This window comes from Gossypium arboreum, chromosome 5 (assembly GCF_025698485.1).
Source record: "Gossypium arboreum isolate Shixiya-1 chromosome 5, ASM2569848v2, whole genome shotgun sequence".
NCBI classification, from domain to species: Eukaryota; Viridiplantae; Streptophyta; class Magnoliopsida; order Malvales; family Malvaceae; genus Gossypium; species Gossypium arboreum.
This window is the reverse complement of record NC_069074.1, coordinates 18905067-18931922: the sequence shown is the minus strand read 5'-3', so window position 1 is coordinate 18931922 and position 26856 is coordinate 18905067. Positions and strand designations below refer to the sequence as shown.

Sequence of the window (26856 nt, the reverse complement as noted above, 5' to 3'; positions counted from 1 at the left end):
TTTGCAAATGAAATGGATTGATATAGTATGTGATGAATTTATTGAATTTATATTGATTGAATTGGCGATATATATATAGATATATATATTGAATATTGAATATATATTGATTATTTGAATTGAATTGAAATATAAATTGTTTGAAAATTTTAAATATGAGATTTGTGATATTTGGATATTTGTTATTGAAAAGTGAATTGAATTGTATTGAATTATGAATTTATGTGATTAATTAAAATGTGTATTGATTGAAAAAATTGAAAGTGAATTGAATACCCTATTAACGATGATCGGGCTGAGTCGGATATAGTTGGCATGCCATAGGATTAGAAGTGTTCAGGATTCTTCGACCTCGAGTCGATGAGACACTGGGTGTCACTATATTTCTTGGATAGATTCGATGAGGTCTGGGTACCAACTTTACTTGCTAGGCCGATGAGACACTGGGTGTCAAATATTGCTTGAACTATCCGATGAGGCTTTGGGTGCCATATTGGTGTGTTTGGTTGGATCCGTATCCGCCAAGGTCCGAGTCTTGTTAATAGGGTAAATAAGTGAAAAGATAAGTCGAGTGAATTTGATTGATTGAGCTATTGGAATGAAATGAGAAATTGAATTGAGAATTGAAATTGAGATATGAGATTGAAAACATGAACCAAAAGGTTCATGAAATGAGTGAAGTTCAAATGGATGATGATTGATGTTAGAATGAATTAAAATGGTATATTGTTAAGAAGTAAAGTGTGAAAACAAGTGAATTGTGAATATATTGTATAGAATTTATACATTAAGTAAATGAAAAGAATTGAACAAATATGTTATTGTGTTTGTTATATGACTTGTATAGAATTTATATGGTAAGTAATTGAAATTTTATCTATAAAACAAATAAATGAATACTTATAATTGTTATTGTGATTTTAAGTTTAATTGTTATATTATTAAGTGTTCGGATTATGGAAATACCATGAGTATACCATACTCAAATGACGGTTTGTTTCGCATGCGCAGTTTAGTAAAGATAGAACGTTGAATCAAGATCCCGTTCGATCCCGAATTCATTAAGGTAAAGTGTGTTAATTATTGGTAATGGCATGTACCTAGGATGTTTTATGAGAGTCATTTAGGTTGTAGATGTACTCATGAAATGAGTAAATTATGGTTGGCAACGGTATGTAGCATGAATTTTGAAATTTACTAAAAATTCGTAGTGATTCTAAATTAGTCCCGAATTGAATTTACTGTTCATATTGGACCGCGAGGGCCCATTAAAGGGACGACATCTTAAAACTAGGATGTGTGTAAATATTTATTTTAATTAATGACCGAAATTGGACTGTACTGACTGGTAATGTCTCGTAACCCTGTTCCGATGACGGTATAAGGTTAGGGGGCGTTACAATATTATTTTGGTGCTTTCACTAACACTATTTTTTATACACAAGCATCACATTATGCACCACCGGAGACCCCCACATTTCATCTGCAGTAAGGGGATCGAACCATCACCTTAGAAGCCCATCGCATTGCAACTAGAGCTCTAGTTCATGATGGTTATACGGACACAGGTTGAAGTATAACTGTGGCTCCTGGTTATGTGGTCACGAGTTGAAGTATAACTCGAGAGCCTAGTTGATGGTGGTTATGTGGTCATAGGTTCAAGTTTCATGCCACCCGAAGAGGATGTTTTATAAACCATATACGTAAGTTTGAGTCCATAATAATTAGGGAAAAACTAATGACTTTCCAATATAATCAACTTATTCTTTTTCTCCATCTCCACTAAAGTAATATCATTAACCTTATTGTTCAGAACTTGTGACAAATTAGAGGTAAGAGGACTTTCAAGAAAAAGAGTGACTATAATGGTGGAGAAAATATAAGTCCTTTTGGACCGACAACAGTTACAGTGATTAAAGAACCCATTAATAACTCGTTGTCGTCCCAACTAAAGTTTTTGTAACACCCCTATACCCGATCCAATCGTATGGACCCAGTATAAGACTATTACATTTGGTGCCAAAACGGTTGTAGATAAATTATTGTTTAATTTAAACATTTATACATAGTATTTTAACTTACCTACCATATTTGCAAACATACTTATAGTTTCACTACTTCATTTCATATATACCAAAATAATTTAAGTAACCCAAAATAGATAGAGTTTCAAGAGTTTATATTTTAGTCCCTAACACACGAAAACACATTTGATCTACCTATGTACATGCCATTTTAATTCAAAATATGGTACCTACTATTGAAGCTCTTGAGGATGTGATGAGATAAGAGATCTCCTAACCCAACTCTACCTCTTTGAGTCTTACTGTACCTACGCGTTAAAATAAACGCGTTAAGCCGATGAAGGCTTAGTAAGCACTACAAGAATAAATAGGTAAATAAATCATAATTAAAATATTTTAAACTAATTCAATTAATACATATTTAAACACATTTAAGTTTCTTTAACCATTCTTATATTAATAAAATTTAACTTATCTTTGTAGAGACCCAAATTTGCCCGGCCTACCAAATAATAATAAAAAAATCAATCAAACCAAACCAAAAAAAAAAAGCCCAATAGCCCAACACTTAAATAATTCTTAGCCAAATAAGGAAACAAAAAACCCTAACCGTCGCACCTGGGCCCGCCACTACTAGCTGTTTGCCGCTGCCATTTGCAATTATAAAAAAGTAACAGGGACCACGCACGAGTTACTGTAGTAAATAGTAAAAAATTTATTATGTTGTAAATGCCATATCAATATGCGGAAAAAGAGGGTTTTTGGTTTTTGAAAAAAAAAGGGAGGATTTTGGATTCTATCTCATTTTTCGGCTAAAAATAGAAGCTGAAAGCAATCGTAAAAGGAGGGGGATCCCCATTCTTGTATGCAGGATTTCAGAAAAAAAAAAAGAGTAAAAAAAAAACAAGAGAAGGAGGATACACGAATAAAAAAAAAAGAGCAATCGAATACGAAAAATCAAGGTGTTTCTTTCTGTTCCATTTTCTCCATTTCTTCTACAAATCCAATTTCAAGCCTAACAAATATATAGATATTCAAAGAAAACATAAAGGGACTTTTTTTTTTAGATCGGGGGTTTTAGTTTCATTGGTTTTTTTTTTTTTTTCATTTTTTGCTTAGATAGATAAAATTTTTAGTAAAAAAGAGGAGAAAATTTACCTGTGCTTTGGGGGTTTCAGATTGGTGCCATGGCGGAGGCAGAGGCGGAGGCATCGAACGCCGATGAAAGCTGAAATCGGCTAAGACCGACACGCTATGGGCATCGTCTCCCCATCTCCCTCTTATCCCTTTTTTTTTCCCCTTTTCAATCTGCAGAAGCATTCTAGGCTTCCCCTTTTCTTTTTTTCTCTGTTGAAGCATTTAGGCTTTTAAGAGGTTTTGTCTTTTTTAGTGACGCCGTTTATGGCTTGTATTTGTAGCCTTGGAATGGAGAGGGATAATTGCATGCCAAGCCCTCCCCCATTGCACAAGCCTTTGATTGCACCCTGTTTATTTCATTTGTTTTTAATTTGGTCTTGTAATTTGTGCTTATTTCCAACTCGGTCTGTGCCTCAACAAGGATCTGGAATATTTCCAGTTTTACTCCTTATGCATTTATGCATGTTGCACGCTGGCCCCTATGTTGGTTTCTTCATTTTTAAATTATCTCTCTCATTTTAATTCCATTTTAATTCAGTCCTCTGCTCGTATAACTTACAATTTTAAAATACATTTAATATTTTTACATGTTTTGATCCATCGATAATTTAGTTTGTTTTTATTTATACAATTTTTTTTAGTTTCTTTTATTTTATCATTTTGACGTTTTGTGTAATATTTCTTGAATATTCTATATATATTAGTACATATATTATTTTGATTGAGGCTTTAATTTGTAAATGTTGGTTGTTCTAAAGCACTTAATATTTTATGTATATGTGAGATACCTTAATAACTCTATTTTATGTTTTATAAAATCACCATTCTGAAATTCTTTTTATATCATATTATTTAACATTTTATATAGTATTTTTGTTTAAATGTTTTATATACATCGATACATATTAGACTTATGTTTAATTCCATGCTATTTTATATATATTTACTTCTAAATTTATTTGTATACATGTATATGTTTTTTAATCTATTGTGTACATAATTATGTTTTTTTTTTAAAATCATTACATGTGGAAAATTTAATTTAATCTCATATATATTATTAATCTCATACTATTTTTACAATAAATCTATTATTGATATTATATTTTATCGCGTATTTTTATTATTCTTTCATATTTTGTGTATTATTTAAGTTAACATGTAAATCGTCAATTTTAAAACAATATTCTTCATTAGTTTGCATATCATTCGATTCAAAATATTCATCCTATAACACATGATTTAGTAATTATGCATATATTCTTAGTTTATTTTTACCAATAGTTCTAAATTCATCTATTTGTACATTGTGTAAATTATGTGTTCATTTATTCGTCACCATCTTAAAATCATTTTATACCACATTGGCTTCTAATTGCTATGTTGTTCTTTTTACGTCTTGCATTGGTCATTGATTTGGTCATTCTATATCATGCTATGTACATTATTGTGGCATATTATTGTATGTATTGTTTTGCTTGTGTGATTGTTATATTATTATTTTCGTCATTGTATTATTATGTCAATTATTCTCCATGCATTATTATAATCGGGTTGCATTTTTAGGTTAGCTATATTTAATTATTAATTTGTTAATTGATTGTATCTCGTATGCGCCTATTACCCCATATCATCATTTTCCACTTGGTTTGTTAAATGTGATTTTACAAAATCTAAATTTTATGATTAATTTCGTCTTATTTCAAGTCAAATTAATACGTTTTGAGCTAGTTTTACAATTATTTAAAACAAAGCTGATATTCGATGTTTGGCAATTCGAGAATCGTGCCCTATCGTGCTGGGTTGAGCTTTTTCATTTGTTCAAAACGATCGAAGATCCTTTTGAAATTTCACTCACGGTTTTCTAAAAACTCTTTAAAATGAAAGAAATGTTCGATGTTTGGCAATTCGGAGAATAGTGCCCTATCGTGTTGGGTTGCAATCTCCCGTTTGTTCAAAATAATCGAATGTCTCTTAGGAGTTTCACTCGTATCTTCCAAGGTGAGACAATGATCAATGTTTGGAAATTCGAGGAATCGTGCCCTACTGTGCTAGGTATCGATTTTTCGTTGGACCAAATAGTTGGGCATCCTTTTGTTATTTTCGAACGTCGAAACAAGAAGATTTTTGGCAATAGACTCGGGTTATTCAAATGTTATTAACAAGAACCACATTACAAAAACATTTTTAATTTTAGACAAAATGACAGTATTTAATCGATTTGATACCAATTTTGGGCGTAATGAGGGTGCTAATCCTTCCTCATACGTAACTGACTCTCGAGCCTATTTTCTCATATTTTTGTAGACCAAAATCATTGTTTTAGTAAACCAAAATGTTTTATTAAAACAACCCAAATTTCTAGGTGATCCGATCACACCTAGACAAGAAAAGATTGGTGGCGACTCCATTTTCGCTTTCCAAAAAGTCAATCCATTATTTTTAAATCGAAATGAAAAAAATGGTTTCGACAATCTTTTTGTAAGTTATCAAATTTACCTTAACACATTAATGATTCACTTTTGTTTACAACTCATATTCTTAGCCCAAAGTAAACTTTATAGAACACACCGGATATACGGAACAAATACAGAGGTGCATTATTATGCGCTAATAAACAGAGAGCACTAAAGTGCTATACAGAGAGCACGAATGTGTTCAACAGAGAACATTAATGTGCAAATAATCAGAGCACTAATGTGCTAATAATTAGAGAGTGTGCTAAAGTTCCTTAATGGCATGCCACTAATATCCTAATAGTTCTAAATTCCATCTACTTAGGCATTAAAACTGAATTTCATACATGTAAATACTTTACATAAATATTTCAAAAAAGATTTCTCATTTCTCCATCATTGCAATTTAGTGAACATTTCACAATTCACAAATATCACGCCTTTTTCACATATATATACTTTTGTCACAACATTATTACTTAATGTTCTAACAATATACCATCTTATATTCTCCATCTATAATTTTTTTACAAATTTCATAATTCCATAATCTAATTATTTTTTATGTATAAATTTAAATATATATTTTACATTTCTTTTCTAAGTAATTTCATACTACAATATAAGCATTTAAATAAAGATAATTTAAAAATCTTGTAGTACTTACAACAAAAAGGTTGAGATGATGTCTTCCTTCACTCCTTAGCCTTCTATTTTCCTTTTTCTTCAATTAGGTCCTCTCATTTCTTTTCTTTCTCTTCGATTTCATATAAAACATATAACATTTATATGTTAAAAAAAACAATCAAATAACTTTTCTATATTATTTAATAAAATAACATGTATGGTATGATAATTTCATTATTTTTTTACCTTAACTCACATTTCAATCTAATCCATTAATCAAAACTAACTTTATTTTATTTAAAACTAATTTCATATTTTCATTCAAATCCCACTTTAGACTAATTTCAACTTTCAAATTTCACCATAAACCCTAATTTCAAAATTCTCTCAATTTACTCCTATTAATTAAAAACCTATAATTTATTTTACAATTCAATTCTTTTCTAACTTGAAATTCTATCAATTCAAACTCTAATACTTCAATTTATTCAACATGAACAACATCTAAAAATCCATTAACTTTCAAAATTTCAACATAAATCAAGTAGTATTTTGTTCTAGGATTCTAAAAACTCAAAAATTACAAAAAAATGGACTAAATTGACTTACCAATCAAACTTTAAACCTTGAAATCCCAAATTTTCTTTCTTTCTTTCCCTTTTTCTTTTTCTTTCCTTTCTCCTCTGTTTTCGTTTGCTATTCTGTTTCTTTTTTTCATTCTTTTTGTTTTGTTTCTTTTATATTTTATTTTATTATAATAATATAATATTATATTAATTTCTTAAATAATAAGTAAATGTATATAATTATTACAAGTATATGTATAATATTTTACACATGTATTTTACAATTACCATACACTTGTATTTTTTTTTACTATACAAGTGTTATATATATGGTTTATTTACTAATTTAGTTCCTTAACTTTTTTCTATTCTATAATTCAACTTTTAACCTATATGCAATCTAGTCATTGTACCTAATTACTCTTAATTTAAACAAATTCACCTAATCAAAACCTAATTAACCACACAACTAATTACCCGACTATTGGGTCATTAGAGTTTTAGCTTCTCTCCACTGCCACAATGACTCCCTTTACCTGAAAGTCCTCTGTCATAGGTTTTGGACAATTATGTTAAGGACACTGCTTTTGGTGGGGATGGATAAAAAGAATAAATTCATTATGCTGGAAAGCCTCTTTTGTTTTTCCCTATGATTATGGTCCCAAACTTATGTATGGGATTTATAAAGCATCATCTTTTGATATCATGAAACTTGAACTCGTGACTGGATAACCATTGTCAATTGGGCTCTTAAGTTATACTCCAACCTGTGACTGCATAACCACCGTCAACTAAGGGCCCTAGTTATACTTCAACTCGTTACCGTATAAGCATCGTGAACTAAGAGCTTGAGTTGCAATGCGATGGGCTTTTAAGGTGATGGTTCCATCCCAACACGACAGATGAAATAAGTAGGTCTCCAAGTACTATCTCATCACCATGAACTCAAATATACCTTAAAATTATCACAATATCCACCTCAAACACAAACACAAATAAATCTTTCTTCCCAAATTTCCAACACCCAACACACACAAAATAATTCTGAAGAGAAAAACAAAAAAAATGCATATTTCCCTAAATATCCAAAAAAATTGACCTAAAATCCTAAATATTTTATAAATTTGGCATATACCTCAAATTTACCCCAAATATCTAGTCTTTCTCTTATTCCTTTGGATAATTAATTATCACTCACAAAATCAGCTTTGGGTGGTATGGCCTTGCTTGAAGAAAGCTTTGATTCAAAGCAATGGAGGCCTTTAAAATGAAAATGGGGTCTTCATGGGCTTTTAAGTATTTGATATTATGGACACCACTTCGCTACTAGCTTACGATGTAGGAACATTGGATGCCATCGTGAATCTCAACAAATGAAAATCAAATACTAATAGAACTCCGAACTTGTTTTCCATGATGTTATAACATTTTCAAAGATTGTTAACTACATGTTGTTATTCTATTTATTTTAATATAAACAACATTTTAATAAAGGTTTCCAAAATTATTTGAAAAATGTTTATAGGGTGGATCAATTCTTTTTGAAAAAAATATTTGAAGCGTATTCTGTTGAGCGTTCGATTAACCCCAACACTTGTAAGCATATTACTTATATGTTCTAAGTTGATGGTTCAAGTCTCTCGCATGTAGGTAACTTTCATAATTATACGATACAGTATATTAACACCTCTTTTTTAAGCCCTGCAAGTTATATCTCTACTAAATGAGGCACTCGTTCCTTATGAATTGTACATGCTCTCGATAAAGTGGAGAGACGAAACTCTAATCACAAAACAATACACTAACATTATTGAGAGCTCGATCAACTATTTAACGAACAATATCTTAAAAATTTTTCTTACAAAAATCAATTTACTTAACAATACTCAAAATTATATAAAAAAAAAATCAAAATGTTGTCGAAGGTTATCAATTGATATTAACAAAAGTATATAAAATGCACCCAATCAAGTGATTTGGTTTTTTTTTTTATTACTTTAACGAAATCAATATTAATTCAAGAAATTATCAAAACATTTATGTGATTTAGTATTTAGGTTTTTGAAAGTGATGTAAAGATAAATTTATTTAGTGGAAATAATAGAATGTTTTCTTATTTAAAAATTCCAGAGTTTCACTCACTTTCCAATTTGCTTTTTACAGTCGAGTTTTCATCTCCTTACTCCTCCTTCTACACTGGTGGGGGTTTATATTACCTACTCTTTATTTAGTGTTTTTTTATTTATTTATTAAAAGAAATAAATTTCCCATAAGCCACTATTCTATTGATTCATGATTAATAAGAAGTAGAAGCAAAGAAATGCCTTGAAAGGAGGTGTACTCTTTTCAAAGAAATTTTAAATTATTGTTTGTATAGAGTGATAGATTTTTTAATGGGGTGATAGGTTTTATCAAGTAGAAATATATATATATATATATATATATATGTCCACAAAAGTTATCTGAAGGGACATGGATTCAAGTTTTATTATGTGATGATGTTTGCGTCTCACTGAGAAGTAATTTATGTCATGTATGGTATAACACGATAAAATAATTCTATTATATTAAACTCCAGTCAAAGTATTTGAGTTCTCACTAGAGTCAGAAACAAAATCCTAACTCGATTTGAGAATAATACCAACTTATTTAGGAGCCCATCAATTTTATACAAATAACACTTGAAAGAATTTTTTGAGAAAAATTTGGTCTTCCTTCAACAAAATTAATATCAAATAATTGCATATATGAAAAAGTAAGATAATAATTAAATAAATGAAAAAGTAGCATATCCAACTCACTATTTTATGAACGAAATTCAAATAAATTGTTTTAAAGTTTGAACTTATTCAAATGAAAGAAAAGGAACAACTTAGTAGTTACTACTATATATATTTGTACATAACACAAAATCTTTCACCCCCACCAAGTTTTTACCTATCTATAAGAGTTATCGAACAAGAACAAAAGTAACTAAAATAGATAATGAATGATTCCGCCATATTTGACTACCTCCACTACCATCATTGCAATGGCATCAAATTTCAAATTTCAAATTTAACCCATTTGAGTGAAAACCGAAAAGCAGCAGTAAATCAGTTCAACGTAGAGTAAAACCTGACTTCAACTTTTATCATTTCTGAATTTTCTTTGGCATGATACTACTCCATATTAATAGGATAGAAAATCAATATGAATTAGTTTTTGGTAAATTGGCGTTATACAATGTTTTTAACCAAGACAAAACAAAGGGGCATTGATAATTGAGGCTTTGAACATACGCTTGCAAAGCAGATTTGATGGGTGTCAAATCAATCAAGAAAAAGGTCTTTATGAAAAGCAATTAAAAGGAGGACAGATTGCTGAATTTCGGAAAGTGACAGTCCAGCAAACTCCCCTCTCTCCCCCTTTGTATCTCTGCATGTTCCCAACTCCAAATAATTGCATCTAACTTTGAGCCGAGTAATCACTCTAGTTAGTTTTTGCGTCGATTTTGATTGTACCGTTTTAACAATAAATTAAAATATTTATTTTTTATATTAGTGTAAAATTTGATCATCATTTAGGCTAATTTTGATTGTACCGTTTCAGAACATTATGCACTAATCGATGTATAGATAAACATTATTACTTTTATTAATTTAAAAAAAATTATTATCTAAATTTAAATTTAAACTTCTAAATTTTAACCGAGATAATAGAACAATTTTAAAATTTAAAGTAGAAAAGTAATAAATAATAATAATAAAAAGTAAAGAATTTATATTACAAACAAATTAAATAATAATAAAAGACAAACTTTCTAAAAGCTTCACCAACACAACTTTATGTTTATGTTTTATTAAACTTTTTATATATATAGTATGGGATGATTTTATTGTAGAATTTTCTTAAAATAATATTGTGGATAATTTTTATTTAATGTTGGATTTTTCCTTGTTTACTTTAGATTTGTTAAATGATTAAATTTTATTTGTGAAATTTATTGATGAATATTTTATATAATCAATTAATATTTTATATTTAAAAATATTTAATTTAGTTCATTTTATATATTTAAATTTAAATTTTAAATTTTTAAAAATTTAGAAAATTTAAAATGATACATCAAAACATATTAGTTCCAATAAAGAAATAATGTGCGGATGAGTAACATACTCACTACCTTAATATAACAATCCTGGAAAGCAAACTAGAGAGAGTAGAAAATGAAAGTAACCAATCTTTAATACGTGCTAAAGTTTGTTCGACAAACATAAAATATGGGGTAGGGAACACCAAATATTCGGTCCTTAAACATCCATCAACAAAGAAGGCTCAAACGTTGAAGATTCTAAAAACCACACCCTATGCCATGCCATTTTTCCTTTGTTCTTTTTTCAGGTGTGTGGACTGAAATTGATAAGATATATACATGAAAAAGGCAGCAGCTTTAATTGAAACGTCCAACCTTTCGCATTGTTTCATAACATTATATTTGACTGAAGAAAAACGCTTAATAAGACATGACAAAGAGACTGGATTTTGAAGCTGCATGCAAGCCAGATACCAACCTGAGGTCCAAAATTAAATGTGCGAGTCAGCAAAGATTAGCACGTATGCTAGTTGAAAGCTTGCACTTAATCAATGAAGAACATATGGAAAACTTTTGGGATTGATTGACACCTTCAAAAGACAATATCCGGTCAGTTTTTACTCGGTTTGGGTCCTATTATTTTTCCCTTGTATTCACCTTATGCTAAGACTTGAATTTTAAATGGTGGGAACCTAATAATGAGTAAAGTTAATGGAAAATAGACTAAGCAGGCGCAAGATATAGGTCCTTAAAAAACTTAGTTTTCGTTTAGACAAGAATTAATTGCTAAACGACACTGATCCATAAAATGCATGGCTATGATTAGAGGGATAGGGGTCCATTTCCAGCAAATTGCCACTAATATATTACTATCAGATAAAGTGGGAGAAACAAACCTTTCGAGTCTGTTGTGATTGAACATTCCAATAATTCCATCCCAATAATCAAAGCCCCATCTCTTCCCTATGAACCTTTAGTTTGCTTTTTTTGTGTTAAATTATATTAGGTCATATGAATGACTTAATGACTCCATTTTCACAATTTGCACAGAATTCTAAAATCCTTTTTTCTTTTCAGCCCTGAATAAGTTGCTTTTGGCCATTGGGATATGGCCAATCCATAGAGTTTTTTCCACTATGGCACCAGGCAACCAGCTGCATGGGTAATGATATCTTATTGGATTAAAGAAAAAGTTGAAGAGCCAGTAGCTTTAATCCTCGCCAGCATCCTTAACGAGGGCGAAATTAGTGGATTCCCCACTATCACTTTCCATAGTATCATTGGTTGATTTTTTTTGAAGGTGGGATTTTGGGTGAAAAGAGAATCCTGATCTACAAGAAAAGATAACATATTGTAATCATCACATAAAATTTATCATTATTATCGCAGATGCTTAATTTACAATGAATAAAAAAGTTGGAATTTTCGGTGAAAAGGCACTGCAGATCTGAAGAAAAGATAACATGTTCTAAAAAACCACATAAATCATTGTTGCAAATTCTGTTTTCAGAATTTATAATGAAAAACCATTCCCTGATATTTCATTTTCGTATGCTAATTTATGAAAAAGAAACAAACCCTTAAATGTTACACGTCTCAGATTTGCCAGCAAGATTCACCATTTTTACAGACTAATTATGAAAGCAACTGGCAAATTAAGCGTTTTGCTTAACTGGGATTGATGATTGATGGCCTGTACATATTTGTCTAATTAGAGTGACTAAAACTGAAAGGACCTTTTGCTTACCTGTAACAAGTATGATAGTGTGCCTAAGTGTTGTAAAAATATTGAAATCTCCTCTTTAGCTTCCATTTCAATACCAAATCGTTGACGAATTCAGCCTTCCTTTTTATCATTTTCGTTTAAATGTTTCCTGTCGAAATCATATATCCAACAACCTCAATTGATTTACCTTGAAATTCATGTACAATTGACTAAATAATGAAATTTTATTTCATGTTAAAAAGGATCATAAATATTAACTAAAAAAGTGAGAGCTTGCCATATGCACAACCACTTCCTTCCCTACATTTGCGAGCCTTTATTTGCTCCATATTTTTAAAGCTGACATTCTAGACAAGCAATAAAAAACACAAATTCATTACCCTTAAGCAAAGTCTCAAGTTAAAATCTCGTAGATGGCAAAAACAACACTAGCAGAAGTTTACCCCTTGTTTAGGGGTTTGATCTGACACAACTTCAGATTTTATGGGAGTCTAATATACCTACTAGATACCAAAAGATCTCAAACAAATAATAATATATACCTTGTTTTCGGTCCATTTAGAATTAAGCAAATTCCTAATTTACAAGCCACTGACAGACAAGTAAGACTTAATGTAAGAAAAATGAATAGTAAAGTTAGCAGCCATTATTTGCCACTCGATTTCTATGCCTATGCCAATAATTATAGCTTGCAATAGAATTTATTAGATTTGAGGTGTTTAACATTATTATTTTAATCATCAATCATTGAAAGAAGAAAAATCTACCATTCTTGTAGGGCATATTTTGTTGGGGGGGCCATACCAAATCTCATCCTATAATAAGACCCTTGGTGACCTATTCATTCAGCAAACGGGAGTAAGGGAAATTGCAGACCAAAGCTGTTCTTCCTTTCTTACATTCATTCATCCAAAAGAAACACCCTGTTAATTCCTAGACTGAAGCGATGAAGTCGCCGAAGTTCAAACTAGTAGAAATCTTTCTATTTCTGAGTTTGTATTATGCATGTATTGCAGCAGAAGAAAAGATCCAGAAAGCTAAAAGGACTTATATAGTTCACGTGGACAAGTCCAACATGCCAGAAACTTTCACTGATCGCGCCCTCTGGTATGATTCGTCTTTAAAATCTGTCTCGGACTCGGCATCCGTGCTTTACAGATATGAAAACGTAGTCCATGGCTACTCGACGATGCTAACAACTGAGGAAGCTGAAGCACTAGGAGAACAACCTGGAATTCTCTCTGTTTTACCTGAGGTGATATATGAGCTGCACACAACTAGAACGCCAGAGTTCCTCGGGTTAGGAAAGAGCACTACTCTCTTCCCCGCCTCTGATTCAATGGGTGAAGTGATTGTTGGCATATTGGACACCGGAGTTTGGGCCGAGCTGAAAAGTTTCGATGATTCGGGACTTGGACCAGTACCATCACGCTGGAAAGGCGAGTGCCAGGTGGGGAAAAACTTCAGTGCATCGAGCTGCAACAGGAAACTAATTGGTGCCAAGTTCTTTTCAAAAGGGTATGAAGTTGCGTTCGGGCCTATTGATGAAACGATGGAGTCAAGGTCCCCGAGAGATGATGATGGACATGGAACTCACACAGCAACTACAGCTGCAGGGTCAGTTGTGCCCTCTGCTAACTTGCTAGGATATGCTTCTGGGACAGCACGGGGGATGGCTTCACATGCCCGAGTGGCCGTCTACAAGGTGTGTTGGCTTGGTGGGTGTTTTGGCTCTGATATTGTAGCAGCCATGGATGCGGCTGTTGCAGATGGAGTGGATGTTTTGTCAATGTCTATCGGGGGAGGGTTGTCGGAGTACTACAGTGACACTGTTGCCATTGGAGCATTCACAGCAGCTGCAAATGGAATTTTTGTATCTTGTTCAGCTGGAAACGGTGGACCCATACCAAGCAGCTTGTCAAATGTTGCACCGTGGATAACCACTGTAGGTGCTGGAACATTGGACCGTGATTTCCCTGCCTCTATTACTCTGGGTAACAATGAACTACACTCCGGTGTGACACTTTATAATGGAAAGCAGTTATCTGATTCCATGGTGCCACTAGTTTATGGCGGTAATGTGAGTAATTCAAGTGGTGGAGCTCTTTGCATGGCCGGAAGTTTGATTCCAGAAAAAGTTGCCAGAAAGATAGTGGTATGTGATCGAGGAGGTAGTGCGAGGGTCCAAAAGGGTGTTGTGGTGAAGGATGCTGGTGGCATAGGGATGATTTTGACAAACACAGATACTTTTGGAGAAGAGTTAGTCGCCGATGCGCATCTCTTACCTTCAGCAGCTGTTGGACAGAAGACCGGGGATGCAATCAAGAAATATATATCTTCTACTCGTAATCCAACAGCCAAAATCGGTCCTGGAACCACAAAGTTGGGCGTTCAACCATCACCAGTGGTTGCAGCATTCAGTTCTAGAGGTCCAAACCCAGTCACTCCAGCAATACTTAAACCAGACATTATTGCACCAGGGGTCAATATCCTAGCTGGGTGGACTGGTGCTGTTGGTCCAACCGGACTACAGAGTGACCCAAGGCATGTAAACTTCAACATCATTTCAGGCACATCAATGTCATGCCCTCATGTTAGTGGCTTAGCTGCAATTGTCAAGGCTGCTCATCCTGAATGGAGTCCAGCAGCCATTAAATCTGCCCTCATGACCACAGCTTATACAGCTTATAAAACTGGTCAAAAGATCGAAGATGTTGCCACTGGAGGACCAGCAACGCCGTTTGATTATGGTGCCGGACATGCCGACCCAGTTGCAGCCCTTGATCCCGGCCTTGTATACGATGCCACTGTCGATGACTACCTCGGTTTTCTTTGTGCTTTGAACTACACACCAAATCAAATTAAGAGCACTACCCACAGAGGCTTCACTTGCCAGACAAGCAAAAAGTACACCTTGGGAGATTTTAACTATCCATCCTTCTCCGTTCCTCTGGAAACTGCGTCAGGCAGAAGGGGTGGTACTGACTCCTCAAGCATCATCAAATATACTAGGACCCTTACTAATGTTGGTGCTCCGACAACTTATAAGGTTTCTTTGTATTCACAGACTCAAGCAGTGAAAATGTCAGTTGAGCCAGAAACGCTTAGCTTCAAAGCACAATACGAGAAAAAGAGCTACACAGTGACATTCAAAACGAGTTCTATGCCGTCTGGTACAACCAGCTTTGCTCGTCTGGAATGGTCAGATGGAAAACACATTGTTGGTAGTCCAATAGCTTTCAGTTGGACATAACCATGACAACAATTAGGTTCATGATACTAATACTGGGACTTTCAAGTGCCCTTAGCGCACCAGAGACCTCTCTTATAGTATATGAATCCATCTCGTACTATCTCATATTACAGCAACGCACAAAGCAGCTCCAACTGTATTCATAAATGCTTTCCAAAAAAATTTAGGGGACAGTAAATTGGGTTTTAAAAAAAGGTCAGGGCCAGGTCGGGGAATAATTGTATAGTGGCCTACCTGTATAAGGAACTAGCATGTTAATTTAAACTGGATTCCTAGTTATAAGTCATGTTTTACAAATATTGCATCTTGCATTCTTCCAATATCCTTGTCTATCATAGTTCACACTGTTGAGAAAGATAAAAGAGGGTTATTGTTATGTTTCTTTCTATTTATTATTGTTTTCTTTTTTTTCCCATTAATCTCATACTTCATACCTACAAGATTTGTCAGAAAGATTTGCTGCCCCAGCCAACTAGCATCAAAACCAACAAAGGAAACAGCGCTTGGGATATTAATCACAGGCATCTAAGATGTAGCCTCTTTTAACGTGTACTAAAGGGTTTTGCCACAGTAACACCGAGGAAACAAGGGGAAAAAACCAAGAAACTTGAGCAAATGATTTTTTTTTTATTTACCTAAACGTACTCTGAAGAGCAATCTAAAACAAAGAATTATTCATTATAGCAGTCAAAAGATCTTTCCGATTGTATATGCGGTTTGGCCAATGTTGGAAAATATTAATTTATTCATGTCTCTCCTTATGCATAGACTCATTTTTTCCTTTTTATTTGAAGAATTCTATGATGATTACTTCAAGCATATTGTAATCATAATTTTGCTTATTAACGAGTAATTTGTCCTATTTTCCAGCCATGAAGCTTAACCAGACAAAGGAATTGGGGATAGATCCAGCATATACACAATGGACTAGTTCTTTTCAATAACCAATTCTCTGCAAGATGTTATCTGCGCATAGTGAATCGAGCAAGAAAAGATAGTGCAACATCAACTATAACCAGTCATCATATGCATTCAGCAATCCAAAGTCAGGAAATGCATGGAAGATGATATTGAAGTGTTTTGAGATAAATCCAAATTTAAGGGAGCAAAATAATTCACATATTGGACATATGAAATCATCATTCAGATTCCTCTATAGACTGACAAACAGGGAGATAATACGTATCAAGTTGCCAATATTTCTGACTCACACCACGCCAAATTTCTTCTCCCAAGCAATCCTTCACAGGCAAGGGGATTAATTGCGTCGAGTACCCCAGATTCTCCAGTTCTAGTGAAACTAACTGGCAGTAAACAACATGGAAGAATGCATTACCTCCACAAAGGCCATTAAAAAACGAGTAGATTCCTCCAGGCTTCAATAACTTAGGAAGATGTTGATGAAACTCTCTCAGGTCTTCGTAATATTCTCCATAGGTGTCGAAGAAAATACCTGTACAAGTTTCACATACAATTCAAGTTGTTATTTAAGTAGGTAGTCCTATATACCACAAGGATACATTTCTATGACAAAAGGTTACTCTACATTAGCTGGCAGCACTTCCCTTCAGAAGGATTTTTCTTTTTTCTTTTAACTATTGTTCTGTGCTTCAGAAGGAATGAATTCAAACTATTAGTAATCAAACTCAAACACTCTAATCATTCAAAGAAACTACACTAATCCGTAACTTTGACTGAATAAGAAGAAAACATGTCATAACATAAGTGGCATACATAATGATACACATGTGCATAGAGATTCAGTGGTAAAACAGATCTCAAATTACCATCATAAGATTCAAGTTGTGAAAGAACATCTTGCCAACGCCCAAATATTATTTTCACATTATCCTTCTTGTCCCAACCAGTGCGAAGCATGCGTGCATAGACCTCCGGATGAGCCTCAATGATTGTGTGCGTGGCTGGACCATCCTGTTGAATAGCAGTATCCACAAGACCCATTCCAAATCCAACATTTAGAACGTTACCACCTCCAGAGCAAACAGCTTTAGCATGAGCTTCCATCAATGGTTTCTCCCAAGCCATCATCACAGCCTTGCTATCAGAGTCCATCAACTTATCCTCGCTAAAAGTAACCCTATCTTCCAAGTAATCCCCTTCAAAATCACCATTCTTTTTTGTTTTCCTTGCAATGGATCCCAAAATCAATTCAGCCTGAATTCCTGTCCAATTACAGATACATAATTGTCAACTCATAATATAAAGTCCCTGTTGGAAAGCTCCCAATCCACGGGTAACCTTTATTAGTTCTAATTGGTTACAATTACTAAATTTAATGAATTATTCAGCTTCCTTAATCTGTCTTATATTAAGCTTCAAGTAAAAACTAAAACAAAGTAATGGATTACCAGCATTGAGAAGGGCTTCATAGGCTTCCTGGTGACCGGAGTCCATGGCAAAGTCACCAGCGGATTGGTTAGAAGGAGAAAGAGCGTTCCACGGTGCGCCAGCCTCAAGGAGAGCTTTGATTAAATCGGTATGGCCGAGCTTGGCGGCGTGCATGAGCGGCGTGAGTCCATCGCTGTCGAAGAAGGAGACGTCGGCTCCTGACTCTATCAGAGCTTTCGCTTTGGCGACGTCGCCGTTTCTTGCAGCTTCGCAGAGTTGCTCTCCTTCTGTTTCCATGTCTGCGATTAGTACTGCACCTGGTTCAGTGGAGAGGAAATGTTAAGTAAAACCCTGCTAAGCCAAGTGAGATCAAGATCATTTTTCTTTTACCTCCACAAGATTATGGCATAATTACATAAGTCTCCCCTAAATTTTCTGAATTTATAATTATTCCATTCTATATCATGACAAAATTATAACTGTCAAGACGAACTTTGTAGATCTTGCCCTGAGGTGTTCAAATAGTCGTTTCAGTTAATATTTGAATCCAATTATTATTAATTGAAATTTTAAAATTTTTAATCATTAATTGAATCAATTTTTTTTAACAATCAATAAAATAATTTTGATTAATTCGGATGGCTAACCAAAATTAATTTAAATTTTTACATTTTTTTTTTTCAAATAAGTTTGAAACATGAAAAAAATTATAATATTATTTTAATTTAAAAACACAAAAAAAAAATTGAGCGATGAGACGAAATAAAAAATTTTGAAGGAAGAAGAAAATTCGAAGATGATGGTCAAAACTCAAGTTGTTTCAGATTTTGTTTTGAGTTTGACGATAGAAAGAAGAAAAAAACTTAAATTTACTAGGTAGGGCTTTTTACTCTCCTTTTTGTTTAACTTTTGTTTAAATTTTTAATTTAAAATATATATAAATCTACTAAGCTGACTATACTAATTTGTATAAATTCACTAATGTTTAAGTTTATCCTTTGATTTTTTATATTTCGGCTTATATAATATATTGGACTTATCTAATATATTGAGCCTATAATATTTCATTATTAATAATTTTGGTTAATTGGTTAATTTAATTAATTATTCAGTTTCTAATCAAATTAACTGTTAATTAAAATTTTAAAAACCTTTAGCTGATAATTTTTGGTTGGTCCACTTAGTACAGTTTATTAGTTAAATCCTCCCCTATTTCAGGGTTTGGCTACTTTGACCCCTGTGCACTACGAACCAAATTTCTCTCTATACAAAATTCAAATAACCATGCCGTTTGTTTCTATTAAAAATAAACCCAATGAGGAATCCATACATATACAGTATGACTCATAATTATTTTTGTGCAATTTTTAATGATTTTCTAAAATCAGAACAGGGGAACTCGAAGTCATTCAGACTCTGTCTCACCACAATTTAAATATCTCATAACATAAAATCCAATTGCATGCACCGTTTCCTCTATATGAAACTAGACTCATTAGGCTTTAATCTCATCTTTTTCCCAGCCCTTAACTCAATTTCCACAATTTATGGTGAATTTTCAAAGTCAAACTACTGCTACTTACCAAAAACTGTTTTAGTACAAATATTGTTAACTAGTTCATAACATCTTTACTTCAATTCATTCAAACTCTATACATGCCATACAAATCTTTAAACATAAAACAAAAACTACCAGAATTGATCTGAATAGTGTGCCCTGTTGTGTTGATCCGATCTACCCACTTCACTTCAAGTCAATCTACATAAAAATATTAAACACACACAAGTAAGCTTATTGAAGCTTAGTAAGCTCATAGGCATATAAACACAAATCATATCAAATATCGTACACAATCTTATATCTATTAGTTTAACTATTTCATCCTCCAAATCACAATTTCATTAATAACTCATTGGAATAATTTCCATATGGCTACTCACAATTTAACTCCCTTAGGCCCATTTCTCATTTACTTCATTGTCAATTTAAGGAACAATAAGGGAATTGAGTGCTTCATTATCACATTGCCATAGTAAACTATGGACTTTCACATTGTTACGCATCACACACCGAAGCCATAGCCTTGTCATGGTCTTACACGGTTCACATATGTAACATCCCGAAATAAGGCCTAAACGGAACAGTGGTTGCGAAACCACAAATCCGAGGTAGAATGTAACGGCCTAATTTTCAGTGGTGTCGAAAATGGTGATTTGAGATCACTAAATCGAACAAATAAGATTGAACAAGATAGTAACTTAATATTTATGAGTCAAGTAAGAATTTAGAAGAATTTGTGAAAGCGTGAAATTAGTGAATTAAAATAATTTATTAGGTCAAACGGGTCAAAAATGAGGTATCGAGACCTCAAATTTGAAAATCGAGCTATAAGTATTTTTATAAATATTTATGGAGTGTCATTGAGTTAGTATTAAAGTTTCGTTAGAAAATTTTGATGTTTGGATAGCTATTTAATTAAAAAGGACTAAACTGAAAATAGTTCAAAATTTGTTAAATTGTGAGTAAATAGCTTAAGTATTTAAAAAGATGGATTTAAAGAGCAATTAGACCCAAAGGTTAATGGTTGGACGGTTTGGGTATGAAATAAGCAAGAAAACAATGTGAACAAGGGACAAAATTGGAATTAGCATAAAAGTTAATAGTTAAAATAATGATGTAATTGAAAATCTAGACATTTCTTCATCTTTCTCAGCCAGAAACACCGTAGCAGGTATCCTATGCTTGTTTTTCATATTTTTTGCACCATGTAAGTTCAATTTTTACTATTTCTTAGTAATTTTTATGTTTTTGTGACTTTTACAATTAGGTCCAATAATCTAATTCATTAGTTTTTGATTTGGTGGGTAAAATTGGAAGTTACCCTGGTTGAGTAAGGGCAGTTTATGATGAATTATTATGAAATTGAAGTTCTAATTTCATATTAAGGTTGTTTTATTAAGTCATTTTGATAGAAAATGGTATTTAGGACCTAATTGTGAGCAAAATTATGAATTAGATGTTGGTGTTGAAATTCAGAATGTCAAAGGTTGTGAAATAGTTCATAATGATAAAATAAAAGTGTTAATTGAGAAAAAAGTTAGTTCAATTGATGGGTGAATTGAGCAAGGACTAAATTGTAAAAACTGTAAATTTTGGGGTACAAGTGCAATTTCAAAATTTGAACAGCATAAATTGTGAAGTGAAATAGAAATCAAATAAATGCTAATGAGTAAAAATATTTTATATTATAGATCAAGAATCCAAAGAAGAACGAGGAAAAGAAAAAGTAAAGGACTAAATTGTAAGGTTTAGTCACATTTTGTATCGAGGTAAGTTTACAGTAAATAAATGCAATATTCTTTTATTTACATTATTATTGTCAATTTCCAGCATTTATATATTTATGTTATGAGAATATTTAAAGTCGAATTAAAGGCGAAGTGACAGAGAAAAAGCATCAGGAAGCCCCGTTTGAACCTTAGGAATGTTAGGATATTAGGGTTGACGGAGACGGAGACGAGATGAAATGAGCCATGTAAGTCCATATCAGATATATGGCTTTGGAGATAGGAATGAGCCATGTAAGCCCATATTAGATATATATATGGCATTGGAGACAGGAATAATTCATGTAAGTCCATGTCGAAGACATGGCATTGGCAGGATATTGATAGACAAAAACGACCCTAGTATCCTTAGTATTCCGAGTGGTTCAACGGGTCATTGTACACGTTAAATTACAGTGAATTATCAGCAAAAGGGAAGGTAGATTATATTTATGAATAGTGAAAGGTCAGATAAGAAAGAAGGTAAATGAGTAAAGAAGAAGGTAGAAAATGAGAAGTAAAGAAAGTTTATGAGGCTAGGTGACATTATGTATAATTATTCATTATGTTGAATGTTGTAATTTATTTGCTTGTAAGCTTACTAAGCCTAGTGCTTACTCTCTTCATTTTCTTTTTCTTATAGTTCTTATCAAGCCACTCGGGGATCGAAGGAAACGTCGGAGACCGATCACACTATCGAAGAAATCACATTGGTATAGTTAGACGTTTCGTTTTGTGTATGGCATGTATAGGAACTTGGTTTCTTTTGATATGATATGATCAATGAATGATGTGTAAATACTTGCTAGTGATTAACTAATAGAAGGGCTGATGATATACATGTTTAATAGTATGTATGAATAAGTAGTAACTATCACATGAAAACTAAGAAAAATGTGAAAGTAACTTAAAAACAGATTCAAGTATCAGAAATAACGTGATTTTGAAAAATCACAAGGAATTGTAGAGACATGGGTTGATGGTGAATAATATATGAAATTAAAGCTCATTGTGTCTATTTTCATATGGATTAAGCAAAACAGGTAAAGGTTTTGTATTTTATAAGATATCTGAGTTTTAGTGAAATAGGGCCAGAGCGATTTCTGGATCCCCTGTTTCAACTTTAGAAATTCACCATAAATTTTAAAAAAATAATTAGGTGGTTTACCTTATATGGTTAGAATCCTTATTGAATCTAGTTTTAATAGAAACAAACGGTATAGTCATATGATTTTTGTACAGAGAGAAAAGTGGTTCGTAGTAAGTAGAGGCCAGTGCAGTCAAATTCTGAAACAGGGGTAACTTTAACTAATAAACTGTACTAATTGGCTAAGTCAAAAATTCTAGAAAAAAATTAATAGATAGATATATGAGTCTAGTTTCATTAAAAATTTACGGATCTTAATTTCGAGTTTTGAAACTCGAGATATGAATTTTTAGGCGACTATGACACAGAATGGCAGCACATTCCGAAAAGCTTAAATAAACAATTTAAAACTATTTAAGTGATAGATTAAGTTTAGTAATGCCTCGTGCTCGATTCTGGCAACAGTCTCGGGTAAGGAGTGTTACAACATATCATACCGAAGCCATATCCCAGACATGGTCTTATACGGAATCACATTATCACATTATACCGATGCCATAGCCCAGCTATGGTCTTATACGAAGTCACATTATCACATTGCACCGATGCCATAGCTCAGCTATGGTCTTAAACGGGCACACTTATCACATATTTTTCGTCAATTCATCAGGGTCACAGAATAGAAGCACTCAAATCCATTGTTCCTACTAATTTGTACTTTTAGTTACACATTATTCATTAGTTAATGCAAATTGATAGTATTCATCAACAATAAAATACTTTAACAATCATACGATTTTCATATCAAAACATTGAACTTTGCCATATGAACTTACCTGGACTAATTTGCAAAAGTCGTAGAAATTCAGGGACTATTCTTGAATTTTCTCCTTTCCACGATTTAGTTCGTTTTCTTGATCTATAATTATAAAATCATTCCTTCATTAGCATCCATTTCAATTCTATTTCACTTCACAATTTATGCTGTTCAAATTTCAAAATTGCACTTTTACCTCAAAATTTGAGTTTTCACAATTTAGTCCTGCTCAATTCACCCATCAATTGAACTAATTTTTCTCAATTAACACTTTATTTTATCATTATAAACTATTTCAAAACCTTTTATATTCTTAATTTCAACAGAAACCTTCAATTCACAACTTTTTCACAATTAGGTTCTAAATATCATTTCCTATCAAAATCACTTAATAAAACCACCTTAATATGAAATTAGAACTTAAATTTCATAATAAATCATCATAAAATTCCTTATCCATCCAGGGTAACTTCCAATTTCACCCATAAAATCAAAAACTAATGAATTCTACAAGTGGACCTAATTGTAAAAGTCATAAAAACATAAAATTATCAAGAAAAGTAAGAATTAAACTCACATGATGTAAAAATATGAAAAACCAGCTTTCTCCAGACCTTCTATGGCGTTTTGGCTGAGAAAATATGAAGAAATGTCTAGATTTTTCAATTACATCATTATTTAACTATTAACTTTTATGCTATTTCCAATTTTGCCCTTGTTCACATTGTTTTCTTGCTTATTTCATACCCAAACCGTCCAGCCATTAACCTTTGGGTCTAATTGCTCTTTAAATCCATCTTTTAAATACTTAAGCTATTTACTCACAATTTAACAAATTTTGCACTATTTTCAATTTAGTCCTTTTTAATTAATTAGCCATCCAAACGTTAAAATTTTCTAACGAAACTTTAATACTAACTCAATGACACTCCATAAATATTTATAAAAACATTTATAGCTCAATTTTCAACTTTGAGGTCTCGATACCTCATTTTTGACCCGTTTGACCTAATAAATTCTTTTAATTCACTAATTTCACCATTTCACAAATTCTTCTAAATTCTTACTTGACTCATAAATATTAAATTACTATCTTGTTCAATCTTATTTGTCGAATTTAGTGATCTCAAATCACCATTTCTGACACCACTGAAAATTAGGCCGTTACAAACAAATCCGATCTTTAAACATTAAACACCCATCAGAACCAATTTTGAAATCTGACTCTGTATCAACTTCACACTGCTTTCTCTTGGCTTGCAAATCTTGATCATCTTTACGAGCTTCAGAAATCTCTTGTAAAACTTCGGTTTTACTCTTAGCTCTGCTAGAATCGAACCATCATCTGACACTTTCAACTGAGTGTTCATAACTCTCAAAGCAAACAACAACTTTCTGCTCAAAGCATCAGCAACCACATTCGCTTTTCCGGATGATAATCAATAACAAGCTCGTAATCTTTCAATAACTCCAACCATCTTCATTGTCTTAAATTCAAGTCTTTTGTGACATCAAGTACTTAAGACTTTTATGATCGGTATATACGGCACTTTTCACCATACAAATAATGTCGCCAAATTTTCAAAGCAAACACCACCATGATCAATTCCAAATCGTGAGTAGGATAATTCCTCTCATGGGGTTTTAACTGCCTCTGTAACACCTCCTAACCCCAAACCGTTACCGGAACGAGGTTATGAGGCATTACCGGACATATCAGACAACTTACTAATAATTTACAATTATTAAAAATTTTCATAATATAATATAATAATTAAGTCCCTATCTTGAACTCTCGAAGTTCAAACACGTATTAAAAGTAGAACGGGACTTGTTCGAATATTTTGAATTTTTTTTAATAAAAATTTAAAGACATTTCGCTTATTTTTACCTAAAACCTCCGCAAATTCAAACTAAAACAACCAGCACCAATTTTTCACATTCATATAACTAATATTTATATCATTAACATAATTTCAACTTAATAACTATCATAGCATCATTCAAAATTGATTAAAAACTTCATTCATTTAACAACTTAATGTTCATGTATCAAAATATCATATACTTTTCTTACCATTTCATTTAACCATCTAAATCTTATAATTCAACCTTCACTACCCAAAGTAATATGCATATTCAAGTGACTATATAACAACTATGTACATGCCACCTTTACCCAAAAGAAAAATATACATCACCAAATTTGTGTTGGAGTCGGGAATGTTCGGATCTTTGAACGGGACACTTGACTTCTACTAACTGCGTCTGAAACAACCGTCATGCATTGAGTATGGATATACTCAATTGGTATTACTATAAATCAAATTATATCAACAATAGTAAAAACATAAATATTAAAATACCTAACAATTAATGTCATATGTACTAATTCATAAATCAATGTATTTTCTCAAACTTAAATTTATATCACTTATGAATATACATTTCATACTTTTCTCTTATTATCACAATTCCAATTTCAATTGTAATTCTTCTCATTTCAATGCCTCAAATTCACATTTCAATTTTTCACCCTATTAACGTAACTTTCGGACTTTGGCGGATACGAATCCAACCAAACACACCAATATGGCACCTAGTGCCTCATCGGATAGTTCAAGTAATAGTTGACACCAGTGTCTCATCGGCCTAGCCGAAGTAAAGTTGGTACCCAATACCTCATCGAATCTATCCGAAGAAATATAGTGACACCCGGTGTCTCATCGACTCGAGGTCAAGTATCCCTGAACACTTCCAATCCTATGGCATGCCAAATATATCCGACTCAACCCGACTAGTTAATAGGGTATTCAATTCACTTTCTCAATCCTATATCACTTTCAATTCACAATTCAAATCACCAATCATTTTTCAATCAATACACTTTTCAAATAATTACATATTCCATAATTCACTTATTCAATTCAATTTGATTCAATTTGCATCACTTTCATTTTCACTCAATATTCATATCAATTTCACATACTTACCTCAAGTCTTACTTACCATACATAACAATAAAAATTCAGCAATCAATAATAATTAAAATTTGAATTATAGTAATACACATTGTAATTCTCCGTTTTAGTCCTCGATGACTTTCTCCTTTCCTTTCGATCTTGATGCTTGGGTTCTTTGTTGGCTACGAAAATAATAATTTATAATCATCAATACAACATGATTCAATTTAATTCATGAGCCTAAACATGCAAATTTAACCATTTTTAATGTATATATATATAATTTCACCATTAAGCTATCTACTTGAGTCTTTGTTACTAAATTATTTATATCTTGAGCTACGAAACTCCAAATTAATATCCATAAATTTTCCTTAAAACTAGACTCATATGTCTTCTAACCATAAAATTTTCAGAATTTTTGGTCTAGCCATTTAGTACAGTTTATT

The 26856-nt window shown here is 32.4% G+C and overlaps 2 protein-coding genes and 2 long non-coding RNA genes across 4 annotated transcripts; 1 reads left to right on the top strand and 3 right to left on the bottom strand.

The window, feature by feature from the left end:
• Nucleotides 1-2103: 2103 nt before the first annotated feature.
• LOC128293311 (uncharacterized) lies at nt 2104-3513 on the bottom strand. Its single transcript, XR_008283486.1, has 2 exons — nt 3183-3513; nt 2104-2332 (listed from the first exon to the last, which is right to left on the bottom strand). It is a non-coding gene; the product is annotated as an uncharacterized LOC128293311 (long non-coding RNA).
• A 9665-nt stretch (nt 3514-13178) lies between these two features.
• LOC108453395 (subtilisin-like protease SBT1.7) lies at nt 13179-16226 on the top strand. Its single transcript, XM_017751472.2, has one exon. It carries the CDS (start codon nt 13558-13560, stop codon nt 15862-15864), a length of 2307 nt encoding a protein of 768 aa, XP_017606961.1. The 5' UTR covers nt 13179-13557; the 3' UTR covers nt 15865-16226.
• Nucleotides 16227-16929: 703 nt separating this feature from the next.
• Nucleotides 16930-18649, bottom strand: LOC108450487 (protein arginine N-methyltransferase 2). The gene is made up of 3 exons (XM_017748138.2): nt 18234-18649; nt 17652-18047; nt 16930-17317 (listed from the first exon to the last, which is right to left on the bottom strand). Exons 1-3 carry the CDS (start codon nt 18508-18510, stop codon nt 17004-17006), a joined length of 987 nt encoding a protein of 328 aa, XP_017603627.1. The 5' UTR covers nt 18511-18649; the 3' UTR covers nt 16930-17003.
• Nucleotides 18650-19714: 1065 nt separating this feature from the next.
• Nucleotides 19715-24096, bottom strand: LOC128292833 (uncharacterized). The gene is made up of 3 exons (XR_008282780.1): nt 24022-24096; nt 23464-23546; nt 19715-19972 (listed from the first exon to the last, which is right to left on the bottom strand). It is a non-coding gene; the product is annotated as an uncharacterized LOC128292833 (long non-coding RNA).
• Between the last annotated feature and the right edge of the window lie 2760 nt (nt 24097-26856).

What these genes read in the sequence shown, in the direction of transcription:
- LOC108453395 (XM_017751472.2), top strand. Translation starts at nt 13,558, where the DNA reads ATGAAGTCGCCGAAGTTCAAACTAGTAGAAATCTTTCTATTTCTGAGT.
- LOC108450487 (XM_017748138.2), bottom strand. Translation starts at nt 18,510, where the DNA reads ATGGAAACAGAAGGAGAGCAACTCTGCGAAGCTGCAAGAAACGGCGAC. An exon ending in TGAAGCCCTTCTCAATGCTG is followed by an intron (nt 18,048 to 18,233) that starts GTAATCCATTAC and finishes GTAATTGGACAG; the next exon opens with GAATTCAGGCTGAATTGATT. An exon ending in ACAACTTGAATCTTATGATG is followed by an intron (nt 17,318 to 17,651) that starts GTAATTTGAGAT and finishes AAACTTGTACAG; the next exon opens with GTATTTTCTTCGACACCTAT.